At 42.5% G+C, this 20549-nt stretch overlaps 1 protein-coding gene across 2 annotated transcripts in view; it reads left to right on the top strand.

Moving 5' to 3' along the window:
* The window catches only part of LOC121276595 (cytoplasmic dynein 1 intermediate chain 1), a 312746-nt gene that overhangs the window by 208246 nt on the left and 83951 nt on the right, over nucleotides 1-20549 (top strand). For both annotated transcript variants that reach the window (XM_041185192.1, XM_041185190.1), the window contains exons 11-12: nucleotides 834-980; nucleotides 9610-9723. In XM_041185192.1, coding sequence (XP_041041126.1) covers nucleotides 834-980; nucleotides 9610-9723 — 261 coding nt within the window. The remainder of the gene's footprint in view (nucleotides 1-833; nucleotides 981-9609; nucleotides 9724-20549) is intronic.

Below are 20549 nucleotides of genomic sequence, written 5' to 3'. Positions count from 1 at the left end.
ACTTACTACCCACATGAGGCAAATAGCATATATGCCTTTTAAGAGGAAGCTATATAAAATATGGAGGAGAAAGGAATGAAAGTTTATGCCAATAGAATTGGATGAAGGGCAGCAGGGGTTGGTATTTGGTGACCACTAACACCAGCATAGACCAATTAGACCGAATGGTCTGTTTCTGTGCTGTACATTCTGTTATTCAAATGATATGCCAGCATAGCTAAACCTAAGTGGAGAAGAAAACAAAAAATACTGAGGCAGGCAAACATGAAACCAGCTAAAATCATTGTAACCGTCAAGATAATTTGGTCTAAACTCCATGCATGAAATTGCGACTTTTTGTTTTAATTTTTCCTTGATGCTGGAAAGGGTTTTAGTTCTTGAAGTTTTAATGATTGTGGCAAAATTGGCTATTAAGATCAAACATAAGTTACAGTTCTATTGAGTCTTAACATTGATCTGGATAATTAGTAAATTGAGGAAAATTTAGTGCAAATGCTGTTATCTGCTGTTATTATGTTTGTATCTAAACCATCTTGGTTCCAGTAGGTGGAATAATTGCTATCAGATATTTAAAAAATTCAGTGTGTTTCCTTTTCTGAAGTCACATCATGAAATGGGGATGAACAGATAATTAGGGAGGAGGAAATAAATAACTCGTAAGAAGATACCCTGGAGCTGAAAGAATTCACTCTTGCATTTTAAAATAATTTTGGTGTAGCTTTTCCTCAATGGTCCTGCTAGGACTTATTAATATTGCGTAATTATGCTGAGTAATTATAGTTCTGTTAAATGAACCCAATTCTAACTAATTGTTTTCAATATATTGGTTACAGTCTCCTGTAATGTCAGTCTGCTTTGCCCGATTCCACCCGAACTTAGTAGTTGGTGGTACATACTCTGGACAAATTGTTCTCTGGGATAACCGCAGTCACCGACGAACTCCAGTTCAACGAACACCTCTTTCAGCTGCTGCTCATACTGTGAGTAAAATATTCTTACACCTGAATGTATTATTGAACTTATTTTTTTTATTTTCCAATTTGCAATTCATTCAGCAAATAATTATGCATGTGCTCTATGGAATAACACAAATTTCAACACCATCTGACCCAACCAGTCTTTGTCAGTATACACCTTCTACATGAGCAGTAGATCTAATCTCAAGTGCTTGTTGTGCTCCCCTTTGGATGGGGAGTTGAGTACTCTGTAATAATCTGTTTATTCAGCATGTTGAGTATAAGTTTCAAAAACTGGCGCCAGCACAAAGGTGAGAGCTGATTGGTGAGGAGTGGGTAAGTGTTTTTCTCCAATTTAAAATAGATTAAGCTAAGGAAAGGTAAGAGTTGTCATTTTTATTTAAAGTACATAAATAATTTTACATTTTTTCAGTGTATTTAACTTAAGGGTTTCTTTTTCTAACTAGGGGTATGGCAGGGCATCTCAGTCCCGTGTTATGTAACGCCTGAAACTTATGGGAAGTCCTAGACGCTCCTTGCGCTTTAACTGACCATGTGTGCAGGAACAGACAGGTGTTTCTGCGGCAGTAGATGTGACTCCAGAATGGTATGTTTCCTCCCTGGTGCCAGGGTCAAGGATGTCACTGAACGGCTGCAGGACATTCTAAAGGGGGAGGGAAAACAGACAGAGATCGTGGTACATATTGGTACCAATGACGTAGGTGGAAAGAGGGATGAGGTCCTACAAGCAGAAATTAGGGAGCTAGGAAGCAGTTTAAAAAACAGGACCTCAAAGGTTGTAATCTCTGGATTATTTCCTGTGCCACACACTAGTGTGGTTAGTCCAGATGACTGTGTGGCTGGAGAGATGGTGCAGGAGGGAGGACTTTAGATTTCTGGGGCAGTGGGACCTGTACAAGGTGGACGGGTTGCACCTGAACTGGAATGGGACCAACATCCTTGCAGAGAGATTTTAAACTAACTTGGCAGGGGGATGGAATCCTGAGAGGAGGTTCAGCAGGGGGAGATGCACAGCCAAAATTAGGAGAGAAAGTAAGTGAGTCTGGAAGGCATCAAAATTATAGGCCAGTTAAGTCACAATGGAGTTTGGCAAGGTTGGGTGGTATTTATTTTAATGCAAGGAGTCTGAAGAATAAGGCAGATGAGCTGAGGGCACAGATTAACACATGGCAGTATGATGCCATTGCTGTCACAGAGACATGGTTGAGATAAGGACAGGATTGGCAGCTCAATATTCCAGGATACAGAGTCTCCAGGCGAGACAGGGAAGGAGGTAAAAGAAGAGGGTTGATCAAGGATGATCATTATTGATCAAGGAATCAGTTACAACAGCAAGGAGGGATGATATCTTAAAAAGCTCCTCAAATGAAGCCATATGGGTAGAACATCAAAACAAAAAAGGAGCAATCACATTGCTGGGAGTGTACTGTAGGCCTCCAAACAGCCAGAGAGAAATAGAAGAGCAAGTATGTAGGCAAATTTCAGAGAAGTGTAAAAATAATAGGGTAGTAATAGTGGGAGATTTCAACTTCCCCAACATTAACTGGGTTAGTCATAGTGTGATATGTTTAGCGTGAGCGGAATTCTTAAAATGTATCCAGGAGAGCTTTTTAAGCCAATGCATAGAAGGACCTACAAGAGAAGGGGCGGTCCTGGACTTAGTTTTAGGGAATGAAGCCAGGCAAGTGGTAGAGATATCAGTGGGGGAGCATTTTGCAGATAGTGATCATAACTCCATTCGATTCAAGGTTGTTATGGAAAAGGACAAGGATAGGCCAGAAATCAGAGTTCTAAATTGGGGGAAGGCCGATTTTAATAAGATCAGATATGATTTGGCCAGAGTGGACTGGGAGCAGCTACTTTTAGGTAAATCGGCGTCAGGGCAGTGGGAGTCATTCAAGAAGGAAATAGGGAAAGCACAAGCCAACATATTCCAGTAAAGATAAAGGGTGGGACCAACAAATCCAGGGAACCCTGGATGTCGAGGGATATACAGAATTAGATAGAGATTAAGGGGGGCTTATGGCAGATGCCGAGGGCTCAGAACAGCGGAAACCCTAGAGGACTATAGAATATGTAGAGGGGAACTTAGAAAGGAAATTAGGAGAGCAAAAAGGGGGCATGAAAAAACATTGCAGGTAAAATAAAGGAAAATCCATAGTTATTGTACAAGTACATTTAAGAGTAAGAGGATACCTAGGGAAAGAGTAGGGCCCATTAAGGACCACAGTGGTAATTTGTGTGTGGAGCTGGAAGACATAGGTAGGGTTCTAAATGAATACTTTGTGTCGGTGTTCATAAGTGAGAGGGACGGCATGGATATGGAAATCAGACATAATTGAAGAAATTAGCATAGAAAGGGAGGAGGTTCTAAGTGGTCTGGCAGGCTTAAAAGTAGGTAAATCTCCAGGCCAGGATGAAATGTATCCCAGGCTGTTGAGTGAGGCAAGTGAGGTGATAGCAGAGGCGCTGGCAATAATTTTCAATACCCCTCTGACCACAGGAGAGGTGCCAGAGGACTGGAGGACAGCCAATATGGTAGCTTTATTCAAGAAGGGAGGAAGGGATAACCCAGGGAACTACAGGTCAGTCAGTCTAACCTCATTGGTGTGGAAACTACTGGAAGCAATTCTGAGGGACAGAATTAATCTACACTTGGAGAGGCAGGGATTAATCAAGGACAGTCAGCATGGTTTTGTTAAGGGGAGGTCATGTCTGACCAATTTGATTGAATTTTTCGAAGAGATGACCAGGTGTGCAGATGAGGGCAATGCATTTGACGTAGTCTACTTGGACCTCAGCAAGGCTTTTGATAAGGTCCCGCATGGGAGACTGATAATGAAGGTAAGAGCCCATGGGATCCAAGGCAATTTGGCAAATTGGATCCAGAATTGGCTGAGTGGCAGGAAGCAGAGGGTGATGGTCGAGGGGTGTTTTTGTTACTGGATGCCTGTGTCCAGTGGGGTTCCACGGAGATTGGTGTTGGGTCCCTTGCTGTTTGTGGTATATATAAACTATTTAGACTTGAATGTAGGAGGGTTGATCAGTTAGTTTGCCGATGACACGAAAATTGGTGGGGTGTTAAATAGTGAGGGGGATAGCCTTAGATTACAGGAGGGTATGGATGGGCTGGTCAGAAGGGCTGATCAGTGGCAAATGGAATTTAATCTGGATAAGTGCGAGGTGATGCACTTGGGCAGGACAAACAAGGCAAGGGAATACACGATGAATGGTAGGATCCTGGGAAGTACCGAGGATCAGGAGGACCTTGGTGTGCATGTCCACCAGTCCCTTAAGGTAGCAGGACAGGTAGATAAGGTGGATAAGAAGGCATACAGGATACTTGCCTTTATTAGCTGAGGCATTGAATATAAGAGCAGGAAGGTAATGCTGGAACTGTATAAAATGCTGGTTAGGCCACAGCTAGAGTATTGCGTGCAGTTCTGGAATCCACATTATAGGAAGGATGTGAATGCACTAGTGCAGAGGAGATTTACCAGGATGTTTTCTGGGCTGGAGAGTTTAAGTTATAAGGAGAGATTGGAAAGACTGGGGTTATTTTCCTTGGAGCAGAGGAGATTGAGGGAGGACATGATTGAGGTGTATAAAATTATGAGGGGTATAGATAGGGTAGACAGGAAGGAACTTTTCCCCTTGGTGGAGGGATCAATAACCAGGGGGCATGGATTTAAGATAATGGACAGGAGGTTTAGAGGGGATGTGAGGAAGAATTTTGTCAACCAGAGGGCGGTGGGAATTTGGAATCCACTGTCTGAAAGGTTGGTAGAGGCAGATACCCTCATAACATTTAAGCATTTGAAATTTCACTTGTGATGCCATGGCATATAAGGCTATGGGCCTAGTGCTGGAAAATGGGGTTTGGAATAGTTAGGTACTTGTTTGACAGGCACAGACTCGATGGGCCGAAGGGCCTTTTTCTGTGTCATAAACCCCTGACTCTAACTTCACATTAGTAAGGAATTTCAAAATTAGTATAATTTGCAGGTGCAGACCTACGGCTGATAAACATCTAGTGCTTAAGGATTTTTTTTTTTAGCCATTCACAGGATGTGGGCTTTGTAGGCTGGGCCAGCATTTATTGCCCACCCCTAATTGCCCTTGAGAAGGTGGTGGTGATCTGCCTTCTTAAACTACTGCGGTCCATGTGGTGTACGTCCAAAATGTGCTGGCAGTTTTTGATTTTGGAAACTGGAGTAACAATCAGCTGACAGATTGGGAGCAGTGTTTTTCATAAATCATAAAATGATACAATACAGAGGAGGTCATTCTGCTCTTTGTGCTTGTGCTGGATCTTTGACAGCGCTATATAATTACTGGCCTGCTGTTTCCCCCCATAGCCCTGCACATTTTTCCTTTTTCAAGTATTTGCCCAATTCCCTTTTGAAAGTTGCTGTTGAATCTGCTTCCGCTGATCTCTTCAAGGCTTCCAGATCATAACAACTCTCTCCCTACATATACCTTATGTTGCCTCTCATTCTTTTATCAGCTATCTTAAACCTGTATCCTTTAGTTACCGACCCTTCTGCCACTGGTAGCAGCTTCTCCTTATTTACTCTATCAAACGTTTCAATATTTACAATACCGCTATCAAATCTCCCCATAAACTTCTGCATCCAGAAAAGACCAATCAGATATTCTCTGGCTTCTCCACATAACTGAAGCCTGGAATTCATGATACCATTCTAGTAAATCTGTTCTTCACGATCTCCAAGGCTTTCACATTCTTCCTGAAGGGTGGTGCCTAGAATTGGATACAATACTGCTGCTGAACACTAACAAGAGTTTTATAAAAGTTTGGCATGACTTCTTTGCTATTGTATTCTATGCTTCTTTTCATAAAATCAAGGGTCCCATATAGCTTTTTAACAACAACTTACATCGGGCCTTTAACCCAAGGCGCGTCACGGGAACATTATAAAACCAAACTGACACCAAATCGCTTAAGCAGATATTAGGTCTGACGACCAAAAGCTTGGTTAAAGAGAGAGGTTTTAAGCAGTCCCTTAAAGGAAAGCATGATAGAGAGGCAGAGATGTTCTAGAACTTAGGGTCCTGGTAGCTGAAGGCACCACTGCTGGAGCAATTATAATGGGGGATGCTCAAGAGACCAGAATTAGAGGAGTGCAGATATGTCAGAAGGTGATAGGGCTAGAGGAGATTTCAGATATAGAGAGGAGTGAGGCCATGGAGGGATTTGAAAGCAAGAATGAGAATTTTAAAATCAAGGACTTGACTCATAGACAACAATGTAGGTCAGTGTGCGCAGAGGTGATAGGTGAGCGGGACTTGGTGTGAGCTAGGACACAGGCAGCAGGGTTTTTCGATGACCTCAAGCTTACAATTGTAACGTACATCTGGCTGGTTTCCCACATTCTACCCCCTAAAGTCTAGAGGTAAAAATGCATGAATGAGGATTTCAGCAGCAGATGAGCTGTGATGGATGAAGTCTGGTGTTACTACAGAGGTGGAAATAGGCGATCTTAATGATGGTGTGAATTTGTGGTTGGAAGCTCATCTTCAAGTCCAATGTGACACCGAGGTCGCAAACAGATTGGTTTCGTCTCAGCCTATTACGTGGAAGGGAGAACGGAGTCAGTATTAGGGAATGGAGTTTGGAACAGGGACTGAAAACAATAGGTGGGATTTTCTGGTCTCACCTGCCACTGGGATCATCCAGTCCCGCCGAAAGTCAATGGATTTTGGGCTGGGCCACGGAGGGTCCTGCCACAACTGGGCCAGAAAATCTAGGCCAATGGCTTCAGACTTCCAGATATTTAATTGAAGAAAATTTCTTCTTGCCCAGTATTAAATGCTGGATAAACTGATAATTTCACAACAGTGAAAGAGTTGAGAGAGGTAGTAGTGAGTTAGAGCTGGATGCCATCAGTGTACATGTAAAAACTAATGCTATGCTTTCAGATGATGTCGCTGAGGCACAAGATATGAATGAGGAATAGGAGGGGGCCAAGGATAGATCCTTGCGCACTCCAGATGTAATGGTGTTGGAGCAGTAAGAGAAGCCTTCTCTTCTGCAAGTGATTCTTTGCCTATGATTAAGTAGACAAGAATGAAATTAGTTAGGAGCAGTCCTAACCAGCTGGATGACAGTAGAGAGACATCGGAGGAGGACAGTTTAGTCAACCATGTCAAATGAATGGATTTGGTGGGGTGGGTGGGGAACAACACATTTAAGAACTTTGGAGAGGTAAGGGAGTTTGGAGATGGGATAATAGTTTGCAAGAAGGATGGGGTCAAGGTTTGGTCTTTTGAAGAGAGGGATAATGATGGCAAATTTAAAGGAGAGGGGGACAGTGTCTGAAGGGAGAGAACCATTAACAATATCAACTAACATGGGGACCAGGAGGGGAAATTGGATAGTCAGCAGCTTAATTGGACTAGGGTCGAGAGAGCAGGAGGTAGGACTCGAGGACAATATGAGGTCAGCGAGAGCCTGAGGGGTGATAGGAAAGAAATTAGAGAAAAAACTTCAGGACTAGAGTGCAGGAAACTGTAGAGGAAGTTTGGCCCACTGGGCTCATGAAAGGGAAAGAAGTGACAAAAGCAGTTGATCAGATGGCCTTGATCTTAGTGACAAAAAAGCCTAGGTGCTCCTCGCTCTTTTTGTTGGAGGTGTGGGTGGAGGAAACAGAAGAAAGGATATTTGGAAGATGGTTTGCATTAGAGGAAAGAAGCAGGGGTTATCTTTGGTTTGTAGGATGGTGCTGGAATAGTAGGAAATTTTAGCAGTTGAGAACAGAACTCGGTGGTGCTTTATGTGGTCCAGCCAGATTTGACGGTGAATAGCTAAGCCAGTTGTCCGCCATATCCTTTCAGACCTGCATCCATTAAACTTAGAGGAGCAGAGATGAGGACCCCACTAGGGAAAATGACCAGGGAAAGAGGGTTTAATGGTTTTATTGGGGGTGGGGAAAACAAAGGTTTAAAAGAGCCAGCAGTTAAGCAAATCAGTAGCTGCAGTAATGTCACGGCAAATGGAGGACCAAAGACTGGACAGTCGGGGCTAGTTTGTAATACAGGCAGTCAGATCATGTTATGTACTGTTAGTTGTGGTTCAACAGAATTTATGTATGTCTATGCTAACTAGTCGATTTTCCATGATGTTGCACAGGAATCTAGATCAAATATGGCCTTCAAGGGAAATGGGGCTAGAGGGTGTGCGTGGGAGACAGCCTTCCCAACTTGTCCTGCCAACCTCAAAGATTTGAGTATGTGCGCACCCAAGTCTCTGTTTCTGTACACCCTTTAAAATTGTGCCATTTATTTTATATTGTCTCTGTTCATTTTTACTACCAAAATGAATCATTTTATAATTAAATAGGCATTTATTTGTGCAATAAAATATGTGAATTACTTGATATTTTCCCAGGAAAAGTGACCCTGAATTAATAATAGTGGCTAAGTATTGAAACCTGATCACTATCCACAAAATCTTTTAAAAATATTGAACATGCATGTTCTTCCTATCCACAAATCCTTTCTTACTGTTGTCAAATATTTACTACAATTTTATGTCAGTCTTTCTATTATAAAATTCTATGTCACATTTGTAATGAAAATTGTAAACTTGTCACACCGCAATTGCACCCTACCTCTGTTAGTGGTGCCTTCACAGCCTAGTTTTGTTTTCCAGCTCCACAACCTTTACAGGAAAGAGACTCCAGTGCTCCAATTCTAATTCTCTGCTAGTTAAATGCCTTAAGTTTTGCAGCTTGATTAGAAATAATATTTAAAGCATTATTTAAAAGCAATGTATGACTTTAAGGTTTAATTATGTTTAATTATGTGCCCTTGTTTGTTAGCTCTAAATCTGCTTTGCCCGAAGCTACTCTTAGCAATACTCCGGAAATTCAGCTATAAATAAAAATATTAAAGTTTTATATTAAATAATCACAACATCTATTATTTTAAAATAAGGACTGAATTATGATTCTGCATTCTGGCCCAATTATTGTTCACCTTTTAACCCCATTTCACTTGAAGATTATCCTTGATCTTGACTCCTGTGTACCACACCATGGAAAATCAACCAGTTGGCATAAATATATGAAAATTCTGTGGAACCATAACTAATAGTACATAACATGATGTGACTACATGCATTATATTCATGTATAAAATACAAGAAATGACATCACTGAGTTCTTGCCATGATCATTTCAAATACCTTGATTGATTACAACACTATTATTAAAATTATACATGCATTTTATAAAAAGCCAAGATTCTGAAACCCAAAACTCCAAGGGAAAACCTGAAGTAGAGGACTGTATGGAACAAGAGGACAAGTTATGTGATATGCACACAAGTAACATCTGGTGAATAACTTTGCTCGCAAATGAGGATGACATATGAATTTTATTCAAGAAAATGTAACTTGAAGCTTTAATATGAAATTTCAATCTTCCAAACATTACTTGCATTTTAGGTTTTAACTTACTCAAGGCAATATGGTTAACATAAAAACAGGTTTAGCATGGGATTCAAATCTGAAGTGACATCTAACGATAAAGATTATAAGGTTTATTTTATAGATCAACATCTAAATTGCACTTTTCAAGGGTTTTTCACCATTGTACTTGTTTTGTTTCAGCATCCTGTGTACTGTGTGAATGTTGTTGGAACGCAAAATGCTCACAATCTAATCACGGTTTCCACAGATGGAAAAATGTGTTCCTGGAGCCTAGATATGCTGACTCAACCACAAGTAAGCTGATTCTTGCACTGTGTGCTGGCTCAGATTAAATGTTACTAGTAATTAATTACATTGATTAAAAAAAACTAACTAATAAATAGATTATTGTCATGAATAATTTTTTTTATAAGAAATGTTTGTTGAGTGATCTAGGGTGAAGTATGGAATGACAAGATCCATTGTAAAAGTTTTGCTAGCCTATGATGAGAGTTATCTTAATCTTGGAAAAGCACCCTCTACTTGCTCATTGTAAAAATTTCCAGTGCTCATAACTGTCATTGGATGTCCTTACAAGTGAAATTGGACAGTTTTGTACTGGTAACTTGTTCCCATTAAGATTTGAGTTGAAACTAAAGATAAAATATTTCCAAACAAGAGACAAGGGTCTGAATTTTCATCTTTGAGGTGGGTAGGGGGAGTCAGGAAAATTCCAGGCTCAGCCTGCACGCCTCAGGAGAAGTGCCTGCAAAGGCAGGATTTTCATTGTCAGGCGGCCAGTGTGGGCTGGAGTCAGGCCAGCCAACCCAGGAAGAAGTTCCCCAGGGACTGCCGTGTGCCAAGGTGGGCTGTTTAAAACGCCTACCTCAGTGCTGTGGGAATTCATCCCAGTTAAAATAAAAACACACAGACCCTCCAGCCTTCACCTCACACACCCCCACACAATCCTCATGCTCCATTCATGCCCCATGCCAGGCTATGGCCCCTCATATCCCCATGCCAAGCTATGGCTCTTCCATGCCTATTGACCCCCTATGCACTGTATACAACAATTGTATCCTATAGTGACAGGATCTTGTGTAAAAAAAAAAATGCTTCTTAAAAGTTCATTCATTTATTACTTTCCAGTATGTTTAAAAGTAGTCATTTCACTACAAGGCAATAAAAATGTCAATCATACAGACCCTTTGAAGTATCAACAACAGAAACCGCAAGCTCTTGAAACCACTTAAACTTGTGTAAATAAGCATCATGACATTGATTGCAGAGATCAGAGCCAGAGTTGTCACTCAAGCAATGTTTTCTCTGGGGCGTGACAGTTTCAACAAGAGTAATGGATGTTGGCCTCTCAGCCAAACATATATAATGAGGAAAGTAATGAATGAAACTTTTTTTTAACACATCCTTCTGTCATGATATGGCTCATTGACCCACTATTCATTGTATAGAACCAATGGGCATGGAAGTACCACAGCCTGGCATAGGTGTATGAGGGGCCATGGGGGTGGGTGGGGGGCATTACCTTGGCATGGGGGCATGGGGACCTCTGGAACTCATCTTTTAAAAGGTCCCCTCATGCAGACTAGAGTTCACGACTCCTCTGAGAGGCAGTGAACCATGACTCTTTAAAAACCTGGCCCGATATGAAAATTGTGGAGGAGTAGGGCATGCCTATCTCCGCAATGGAGCGACCAAATCAGGAGTGCCAGGTGCGGGCTTTTGACAGAAACCAGCCTGCACTCTTTAAAGCCATTCCTGAAAATCAGATGGCCCGGGAATATGGTTGGAAATCCCAGAATTGGAACCCATCCATCATTATTAAAGAGCTCCCAAGACATCCCGACTCAGTGAAAATTCAGCCCAAGGTTTCCCTTATTAGCTTAGTCTGGATTTGAATCCTTTTGGGGGGTTATAAGGAGCTATTGGGTGTGGGTGGGGTTATGAGTTGGCATTGAATTGGCATTAAGGCTGTAAGGGGTCATGGGATGCATGGGGTCATGAGTTGACCTTTTCAAAAGGTTTCCCAATCCAGACTATAATTCACAACTCTTCTGAGGTCCATGAACCACAAATCATATAGAAGCTGGCCCAACTCCACGAAAAGTGTAGGGCAGGGGTGGTGCTGGGAACTGCCCAGCCTCATGATGGAGCCGACCAGGTCGGGACTGCAAGCTGAGGGCTCACTACCTGCAAACTTATCCAGCACCAGTGAAAATTAGGGGTGCTAGGAACCTGGTTGAGAATCCTGGAATTGAGTCCTGCCCGCCATTTTCAAAAATCTCAGGATCCTTCCGATTCTGCGCAAATCTGGATCTTAGGGTGCTGCATGCAGTTTTGGTCGCAATTTTAAAAGAAACATATAGAGGCACTGGAGAGGGTGCAGAGAAGATTTCCAAGGATGATTCCAGAAATGCTTGGATATACACATCAGGAAAGGGTAGACTGTTTAAAGCCATGATCTCATTGAATGGCAAAGCAGACTTGATGGGCTGAATGGCCTACTTCTGTTCTTACATCTTATGGTCTTACAGCTGAAAAAAGGCTGATAGAGGTCTTAAATGATTAAATGTTTTGATAGAGTGAACACAGAGAAACAGTTTCTTCTTGTGGAGAAGAGCATAACTAAAGACCATCAACATAAGATAGTCACCAAGAAATCGACTAAGGAATTCAGAAGAAAATTCTTTGACCAAAGAATAGTGCAAATGTGGAGCTTGCAACCACGGCAAGTGGTTGAAGTGAACAATTTAAATGCTTTTAAAGGGGAAGCTGGACAAACTTCATGGCCCAGCATATTCCCCAGTCTACTGCTACCACCAAGCCAGGGGATCAACTCTGATTCAATGAAGAGTGCAGGAGGGCATGCCAGGAGCAGCACTAGGCATACCTAAAAATGAGGTATCAATCTGGTGAAGCTACAACACAGGACTATTTGTGTGCCAAACAGCAAAAGCAGCAAGCGACGGACAGAGCTAAGCAATGCCACAACCAGCAGATCAGATCTAAGCTCTGCAGCCCTGCCACACCTAGTCAGGAATGGTGGGCAATTAACCAACTCACTGGAGGAAGAAGTCCCAAAAATATCCCCATCCTCGATGATCGGGGAGACCAGCACATCAGTGTAAAAGATGAAGCTGAAACATTTGCAACACTCTTCAGCCAGAAGTGCCAAGTGGATGAACCATCTCGGCATCCTTCGGAGGTCCTCAGCATCACAGATGCCAATCTTCAGCCAATTCAATTCACCATATGTGATGTCAAGATACAGCTGAAGACACTGGACACTGCAATGGCTATGTGCCCTGCAAATATTCCAGCAATAGTACTGAAGACTTCAGAACTTGCCATGCCCCTTAGCCAAGCTGTTTCAGTATAGCTAGAACACTGGCATCTACCTGGCAATGTGGAAAATTGCCCAGGTTTGTCCTGTACACAAAAAGCAGGAAAAATCCAAACTAACCAATTAGTGTCCCATCAGTCTATTCTCAATCATCAGTAAAGTGATGAAAGGGGTCATCAACAGTGCTATCAAGTGGCACTTACTTAGCAATAATCTGCTCACTGATGTTCAGTTTGGGTTCCACCAAGGCCACTCAGCTTTTGACCTCGTTACAGCCTTGGTTCAAACATGGACAAAAGAGCTGAACTCCAGAGGTGAGGTGAGAGTCACTGTCCTTGACATCAAGGCAGCATTTGGCTGAGTATGTCATCAAGGAACCAGCAAAACTGAAGTTAATGGGAGTTAATGAGGGAAAACTCTGCGCTGGTTGGAGTCATATTTAGCATGAAGGAAAACATTTATGATTGATGGAGGTCAATCATCTCCATTCCAGTACATCATTGCAGGAGTTCACAGGGTAGCGTCCTAGGCCCAACCATCTTTAGCTGCTTCATAAATGACCTTCCTTCCATCACAAGGTCAGAAGTGGGGATGTTCACAATGTCCAGCACCGTTCGCGACGACTCAGATACTGAAGCAGTCCATGTCCAAATGCTGTAAGACCTGGACAATATCCGGGCTTGGGCTGGCAAGTAACTTTTGTGTCGCACAAGTGCCAGGCAATGACCATCTTCAACGAGAGAGAGAATCTAACCTTTGCCCTTTGACATTCAGTGGCACTATGATCACTGAATCCACTACTATCAGCATCCTGGGGGTTACCATTGACCAAAAACTGAACTGCTCTAGCCATATAAATACTATGGCTGCAAAAGCAGTTCAGAGGCTAGGAATCCTGCGGCAAGTAGCTCACCTCCTGACTTCCCAAAACCTGTCCACCATCTACAAGGCATAAGTCAGGAGTGTGGTGGAGTACTCCCGCTTGCCTGGATAAGTACAGCTCCAATAACACTTGAAGCTTGACACCATCCAGGACAAAGCCCGCTTAATTGGCACCGTGTCCACAAACATTCTCTCCCTCCACCACTGATGCAGAGGGGCAGCAGTGTGTACCATCTGCAAAATGCACTGCAGGAACTCACCAAGCCTCCTTAGACGAAACCTTCCAAACTCATGACCGCTACCATCTAGAAGAACAAGGACAGCAGATACATGGAAGTTCCCCTCCAAGCCACTCACCATCCTGACTTGGAAAAGATTGCCATTCCTTCACTGTCACTGGGTCAAAATTCTGGAACCCCCTCCCTCACAGCATTGAGGGTGTACCTACACCACATGAACTGCAATGGTTCAAGAAAGCAGCTCACCACTGGCTTCTCGAGGGCTTTTAGGGATGGGCAATAAATGCTACCCTAGCCAGCGATGCCCACATCCCATGACTGAATAAAGTATATGAGGAAGAAGGGGATAGAGGTTTATTATACATTTAGTTGAGGAAAAATGAGGGGAGGCTTGAGTGGAGCATTAATGCTGGCATGGTATGGCTCAAATGGGCTGTTTCTGTGCTGTGTATCCAATGCATGTAATCCTAAGTAATGACCTATTTATTGATGTGCACAGAAATATAGGAAAGATTCTTAACTGTCTTTGGGTGTGGCAGGCTGCTAAATCCCCTAAAAGTCACTCCTGGTTGGGATCCTGACAATCATTCTACCCACTTCTGGGTTTGACATGGGCAGGTTTGCAGGCAAGTGGGTACCCCTTTGGAGATGTCAGGTAAGTAACAGTAATGTGAAAATTGGTGATTAACTCCTATCTTAACCAAGCATTCTGGCTTTAACCGTCAGCACAGACATTTCCCAAGCATTCTGGAACTGGCCAAGGTCAAGTGCGCAGCAAGAAGAACTTCTTCAGTGAACCTGATACCCAAAGAACGTCACCCCTGCCTAAGTGACAGGCTGGTGCTCACCACTTCTGAGGGCGTGTTTTCACTATTTGACAGATGGTAGACCACATGGTAGTCAGTTCACCTGTCTTGTCACCTTCACTCACCTTGAGCTGCACTTCTCTTATATCAGCTTTCATTGGGGCATGGGAACAGCTTATGCAGCTCTACCTTGAGCTTCTGATGATAAACAAGAGGAGGAGCAAAGCCAGATGCAGCATGAGCTGCCTTCTCCTCAGCCACATGCCACTCCACAGGGTGGAGAGAATGAGCACTGAAATCTAGTCTTAAGGAGATGAGAACCCCACACCATGCCTACAGGTAGAGGCTCAGTTCTCTCGACATGCTTATGTGGCAGTGCCTAAAGAAACTCAGGCTTTTATGGCAGGCCATTGCTAATATCTCCAGCCTTCTGGAACAAGACCTCCTCCCTAGTGGACCAAGTTGGCATGCATCGCCCATGACCCTCCAAAGCCACCCCCTTCCAAATGGGTCATTACCCGTTCCAAAGTTGCGAGTTCACTTCTGCACAGAGAGAAAGTAGAGATATGAGTGTTAGAAATCGGTTTTGTGGAGAAGAAGTAAGGACAACATTTGTGGAGGGTGGCCGTGAGGCATGGGTGTGAGATGACTCAATTATGAGGGTGAGTGTTGGCTTTCCAGATGGAGAGGTGTATGGAGAGAGAGGAACGAGTGGAGTTGCAAAGTTGGTTGGTCTGAGGAGTGCTTTGCAGGAGAATACTGGAAAAACCAGTGTGGGGGGGGGGGGGGGTCGGCACACTGAAAATGTTATGTCTTATACCATTTCTGCCCTCCTGTGGTTTTCTTTATGCACTGTCTTCAGATTGAAGGGACCACAACCCTGCTGCTGACTTTCTCAGCCACCTCCATTTCGCCTGCTTGGTTTGAGTGGCTAGCCTATTTTTCCTGCCCTTGGCAAACATCACCTTACTTCAGTCCCTCAGATTCCACAGCAGGGCCTCCAGGTAAAAGTGCAATTCCTAGGAAGTAGCCTTCCCTGATCTTCTCTCCTGTGGTCGCTGTAGCCTTAGGAATCCATGCCCAGATCGGCCATTCTGATCCAAATTTTAAACAGATTTGGGTCTTCATCTGGCCTACCCCCTCTGAACAGAAAACCCGGAAGCAATGCCTTGATTCAGTTAAAGAACCACAGCAGTTCCTGCTTCTTTGTCAGATGGGTTCTTGACTCACTAAGAGCCTCCCTGCTGTGTGCAAGTCAGTTGAAATGAAATTCTACCCATGATATTTGTTATATTGACAGAACAAGAAGATTCTGTCTCTCCAGGAAGTTGTTTGCGTGTTTGAGAGCAAAATCCCAGCCACACCCTGAACAAGCAGACAGGAGTGAACTGGGTTATAAAATGTCTGTTAAAAACAGAAAACTGCGGATGCTGGAAATCCAAAACAAAAACAGAATTACCTGGACAAACACAGCTGGTCTGGCAGCATCAGCGGAGAAGAAAAGAGTTGATGTTTCGAGTCCTCATGACCCTTCAACAAGGAGAGGGAAATATAAGCTGGTTGCGGGGGGGAGGGGAGAAGAAGTGAAGGGGGAGGTGTTAGGATAGGAGCAGATCATCAAAAGATGTCACAGACAAAAGAACAAAAGAACACAGAGATGTTGAAGGGCACTCCAGGTATAGCTCTAATGGAGGTGGGGGAGCATAAAAGATTTAAAAATAATGGAAATAGGTGGGAAAAGAAAAATCTATATAAATTATTGGAAAAAAAAAACAAAAGGAAAGGGGAAGAAACAGAAAGGGGGTGGGGATGGAGGATGGATTTTTTTCCCAATAATTTATATAGATTTTTCTTTTCCCACCTATTTCCATTATTTTTAAATCTTTTATGCTCCTCCACCCCCACTAGAGCTATACCTGGAGTGCCCTACCATTCATTCTTAATTAGCACATTCGTTTAGATAATATCACCACCTTCAATGCCTCTGTGTTCTTTTGTTCTTTTGTCTGTGACATCTTTTGATGATCTGCTCCTATCCTAACACATCCCCCCGCCTCCACTTCTCTCTCTCTCTCTCTTTCCCCCCCCAACTTTAAACCAGATTATATTTCCCACCTTGTAAAGAAAGATCAGTTCTGTTGAAGGGTCATGAGGACTCGAAACGTCAACTCTTTTCTTCTACGCCGATGCTGCCAGACCTGCTGAGTTTGTCCAGGTAATTCTGTTTTTGTTTTGTTATAAAATGTCTGTTGTTCCCTTATTGGTCAAAAACCAACCAAAAAGTCCTCAACTCATTGTTCTCAGCATGAACCCTTTCCAGATAGCTTCTGTATATTGACCCACAATACCGGGTGGTTACCTGGCAGAAAATTAAATGCTTTGCATGTGCGAAGAATTATTGGCTTGATGCAACATTTGAAGCAAAAAGCACTCTAATGCTGTGGTTCCCCATGTTAATTGCAGGGTCCTTGCCTTGACTTTTTACGCTAGTTTTTGTAATTCATAGATATATGGAGATTGAATGAATCAGAAAGAATGCTAAGTTATCCACTGAAATTCTAGAATGTCCTCATTCCTGGTTGTTGCTTTTCTGATTTTATGCAAGTTACAAGCTTTTACAGGTTTTTTATGTACCTGTATGTTTTAATTTGCTTGTAGTTGTCATTTATACTTTTTTGTGCTTCCATTTATGGTCAAAAGTAACTGATTTCTTATATTGGATGCTTTGGAAAATTGTTCGACTTAAATACTTGGAAGCTTTTAAAGGAGCATCATCACTGGGTGTTTATACACTGGTAGATGTTCAATCTCCAAAAAACATGTAAGGATTGCAATTTACAAATAATCAGATTCTTTTGTGAGAACCTTTGAACGAGAGCAAATCTGTGAACTAAGATCGACAACAACAACTTATATAACGCCTTTAATGTAATGAAGCCTCCCGAGGCGCGTCACCGGAGCATTATAAGACAAAGAATTACACCGAGCTACAATAGGAGATATTAGGTCAGATGACTAAAAACTTGGTCAAAGAGGTAGGTTTTAACAAGTGTCTTAAAGGAGTAAATTGAGGTGGAGACGTGTAGGGATGGGGGGGAATAACAGAGCTTGTGGCAATTGAAGTCACAGCCACCAATGATGGAGCAACTATAATTGCACAATTGTGTTCGGTTCATTGTCATGATTCTTTATGGCCCTGAAAAATACAATAGCCCAGATCTTCTGGTCTCTGGATCGCCGGAGACCAAACACATCCTGGAAGATTCGCTACGGGATCCCTTTGAGGTTCCAACGCACTGACTTTGTGAGTAATGCCTGAGGAGTTTGAACTGATGATGGGCAATTCCTCTGAAAAAGTCTCCAACTCTGAGTTAAAGTCAGAGACTTTGGACAGTGCTGACATGCCTATCTTGATAGTTACCCAGGAAATGTTAGACAAATCCTAGTCTAACTCCTGGGTAACTATATAACTGACCCATGCTCGCCACCCACCTCATTTCCCCCCCCCCCCCCCCCCCCCCCCCAACCTGACCTAACCCCCCCACCCCGACCTGACCAGCCCCATCCTCTGACTCCCCCAACCTGACCTGATTAGCTCTGACTTGACCACCCTACCCACCTGCCACCCTACCCACCTGCCACCCTATCCCCTTGCCCAGTTATCACACCCACCCTACCCCCCGACCTACTCTCCCTAGCTCCCTAGCTTTTCAAAGAAACTTTGTGATATTTAAATCCCTTCCTTACCAGAAAACAGTAGCTAGTGTCATAAAAATGGAATTACCTGGAAAAACTCAGCAGGTCTGGCAGCATCGGCGGAGAAGAAAAGAGTTGACGTTTCGAGTCCTCGTGACCCTTCGACAGGGTCTGTCGAAGGGTCATGAGGACTCGAAACGTCAACTCTTTTCTTCTCCGCCGATGCTGCCAGACCTGCTGAGTTTTTCCAGGTAATTCTGTTTTTGTTTTGGATTTCCAGCATCCGCAGTTTTTTTGTTTTTATGTCATAAAAATGGAGCCTGGTTAGACTTCCTCTGCCAATCCAGCGCTACGAAGAAGCAGTTCTATTTCAGGTATGCTCCGCATCCCTGAAGGAGTCGGGATCGTAAGCCCTGGTCAGAAATGTGGAGCTCCAGTGTCGCAGAAAAGTAGGAGCGGAGCGGCAGTGATTGCCACTCCTCAGAAGATTCAGACCAATGTCTCACTGGTACACTGGGACTTTTTTGTGATGTAACAAATCTTTAAACTCTGTGATTAATTTAATTCAAAACATTCACACACCACCTCATTCAAAGAATTGAATTACAAATACACATGGAAGAAATGCTATTGTAAAGCTATTGTAGGGTTAATAGTATGGAAATGGCAATGCTTTCTGACAAAAGTATATTTCTTTCCCTGCTCCTTATCTTTCATTTTTGTGTGCTTGATGGGTTTGTGTAAAATAATGTAATTTCAATGTTAAATGCATAATAAAACCTGCTACTCAGCAAATTGGTGCTTGCTGTGCTGTCCAGTTTAATGTAAAATATAGTATTTTACCTTTTGACAGACATAAGCTATAATCTGAAATGTCCAAATATGTATCAGTCAAGAATTAACAAGTGAAAGTCAAATTAATGTCATCAGTGCGTAAATGTGCTCATGATAAATACCCTGTTTCAAATATACATCAAAACCACGAGATTACATAATTTTATATTAAAGTAAATTGCAGTTTACAACAATTGCTTAAAAAGATCTTCTTACCTAAATAGATTTGTAATTTTAAAAGCTCTATAGTTCAGATTGTGTTAATTGATTAATGAGTCACTGAAATGTTCACTTATATTGTATTGAGGATTGCCATAGCAAAAGATGCAATTACTTGATTTTTGCGCACAACACATCTGTTTCATATTCATGATAAATACATATTTAGTCAGTGTGCACTGAATGTTTATGCTGACAGTCTAATTGAAGTACTTAAGTTAAACTATCATATTTGTTTAAATAATCCGATGTGCAATGCTGTGATCTTTGTAATCTCCTCTAGCCCTACAACACTCCAAATTCTCTGCACTCTGCTCAAGCATCCCTCTGTTTATTATCCACCTTTGGCAACCATGCTTTCAGCTGCCTAGGCCTTAAGTTCTAAAATTCTCTACCTAAACCTGTGAACATATCTCTCTTCTTAAGTTTCTCCTTAACCTTGGTCAAAAGTTTTTTGGTCACCTGTCCTAATATCTCTTCATATGGTTAGCATCAGGTTTTGTCTCTTGCGAAGCATCTTGGGATTTTTTAACTATGTTAGGCTATTTAAATGTGTTTTTCTTTTAAAAGTTTATAGTAAAGATAATGTCCTGACCTTGTGTTTAAGGCAATGTAGCCACTATATTGGATTGTTTGATGCTGGGCTTTGTTTCCAAGACAGCCTATTAAATAAAATAGTTATGTATTTCCCAAAAGAAGCTCGCACTCCAACAAGTAGTATAAATATATACAGTCAAAGGAAGAAGGTGTTTTATACTAAAGAATGGCAGAGACGATTGTACCTTCTATCAGCTGCCTCCCCCACCCCTTCCAAATTGCCATGATGGCAACGTGACCCTTCTCATGAAAACTCACATTGGTCTCTCCCTCTACTCCTCTAGCGCCAATATTCCTCCCAACTTCAGTTGGCTGTATGCAGCTAGTTTGTTGTGCTGTCCTTTAAGATTGATAAGCAGCTGTGCACATGCATGCCCAATTTATTCCCTCTGTAGCAATTCCCAATTTCTGTGCACCCTCAGAGGAAACACCTTCTCCTCCTGTGACCCCTCACTTTGTTTCAACACTCTTGCTTCTCCTCTCAAGTCCTCCATCTCTAGCGCCAAC

The sequence above is a fragment of the Carcharodon carcharias genome, chromosome 3 (assembly GCF_017639515.1).
Source record: "Carcharodon carcharias isolate sCarCar2 chromosome 3, sCarCar2.pri, whole genome shotgun sequence".
Lineage (NCBI taxonomy): Eukaryota > Metazoa > Chordata > Chondrichthyes > Lamniformes > Lamnidae > Carcharodon > Carcharodon carcharias.
Note: the sequence above shows the minus strand (reverse complement) of the source record. Positions and strands in the feature narration are given on the sequence as shown.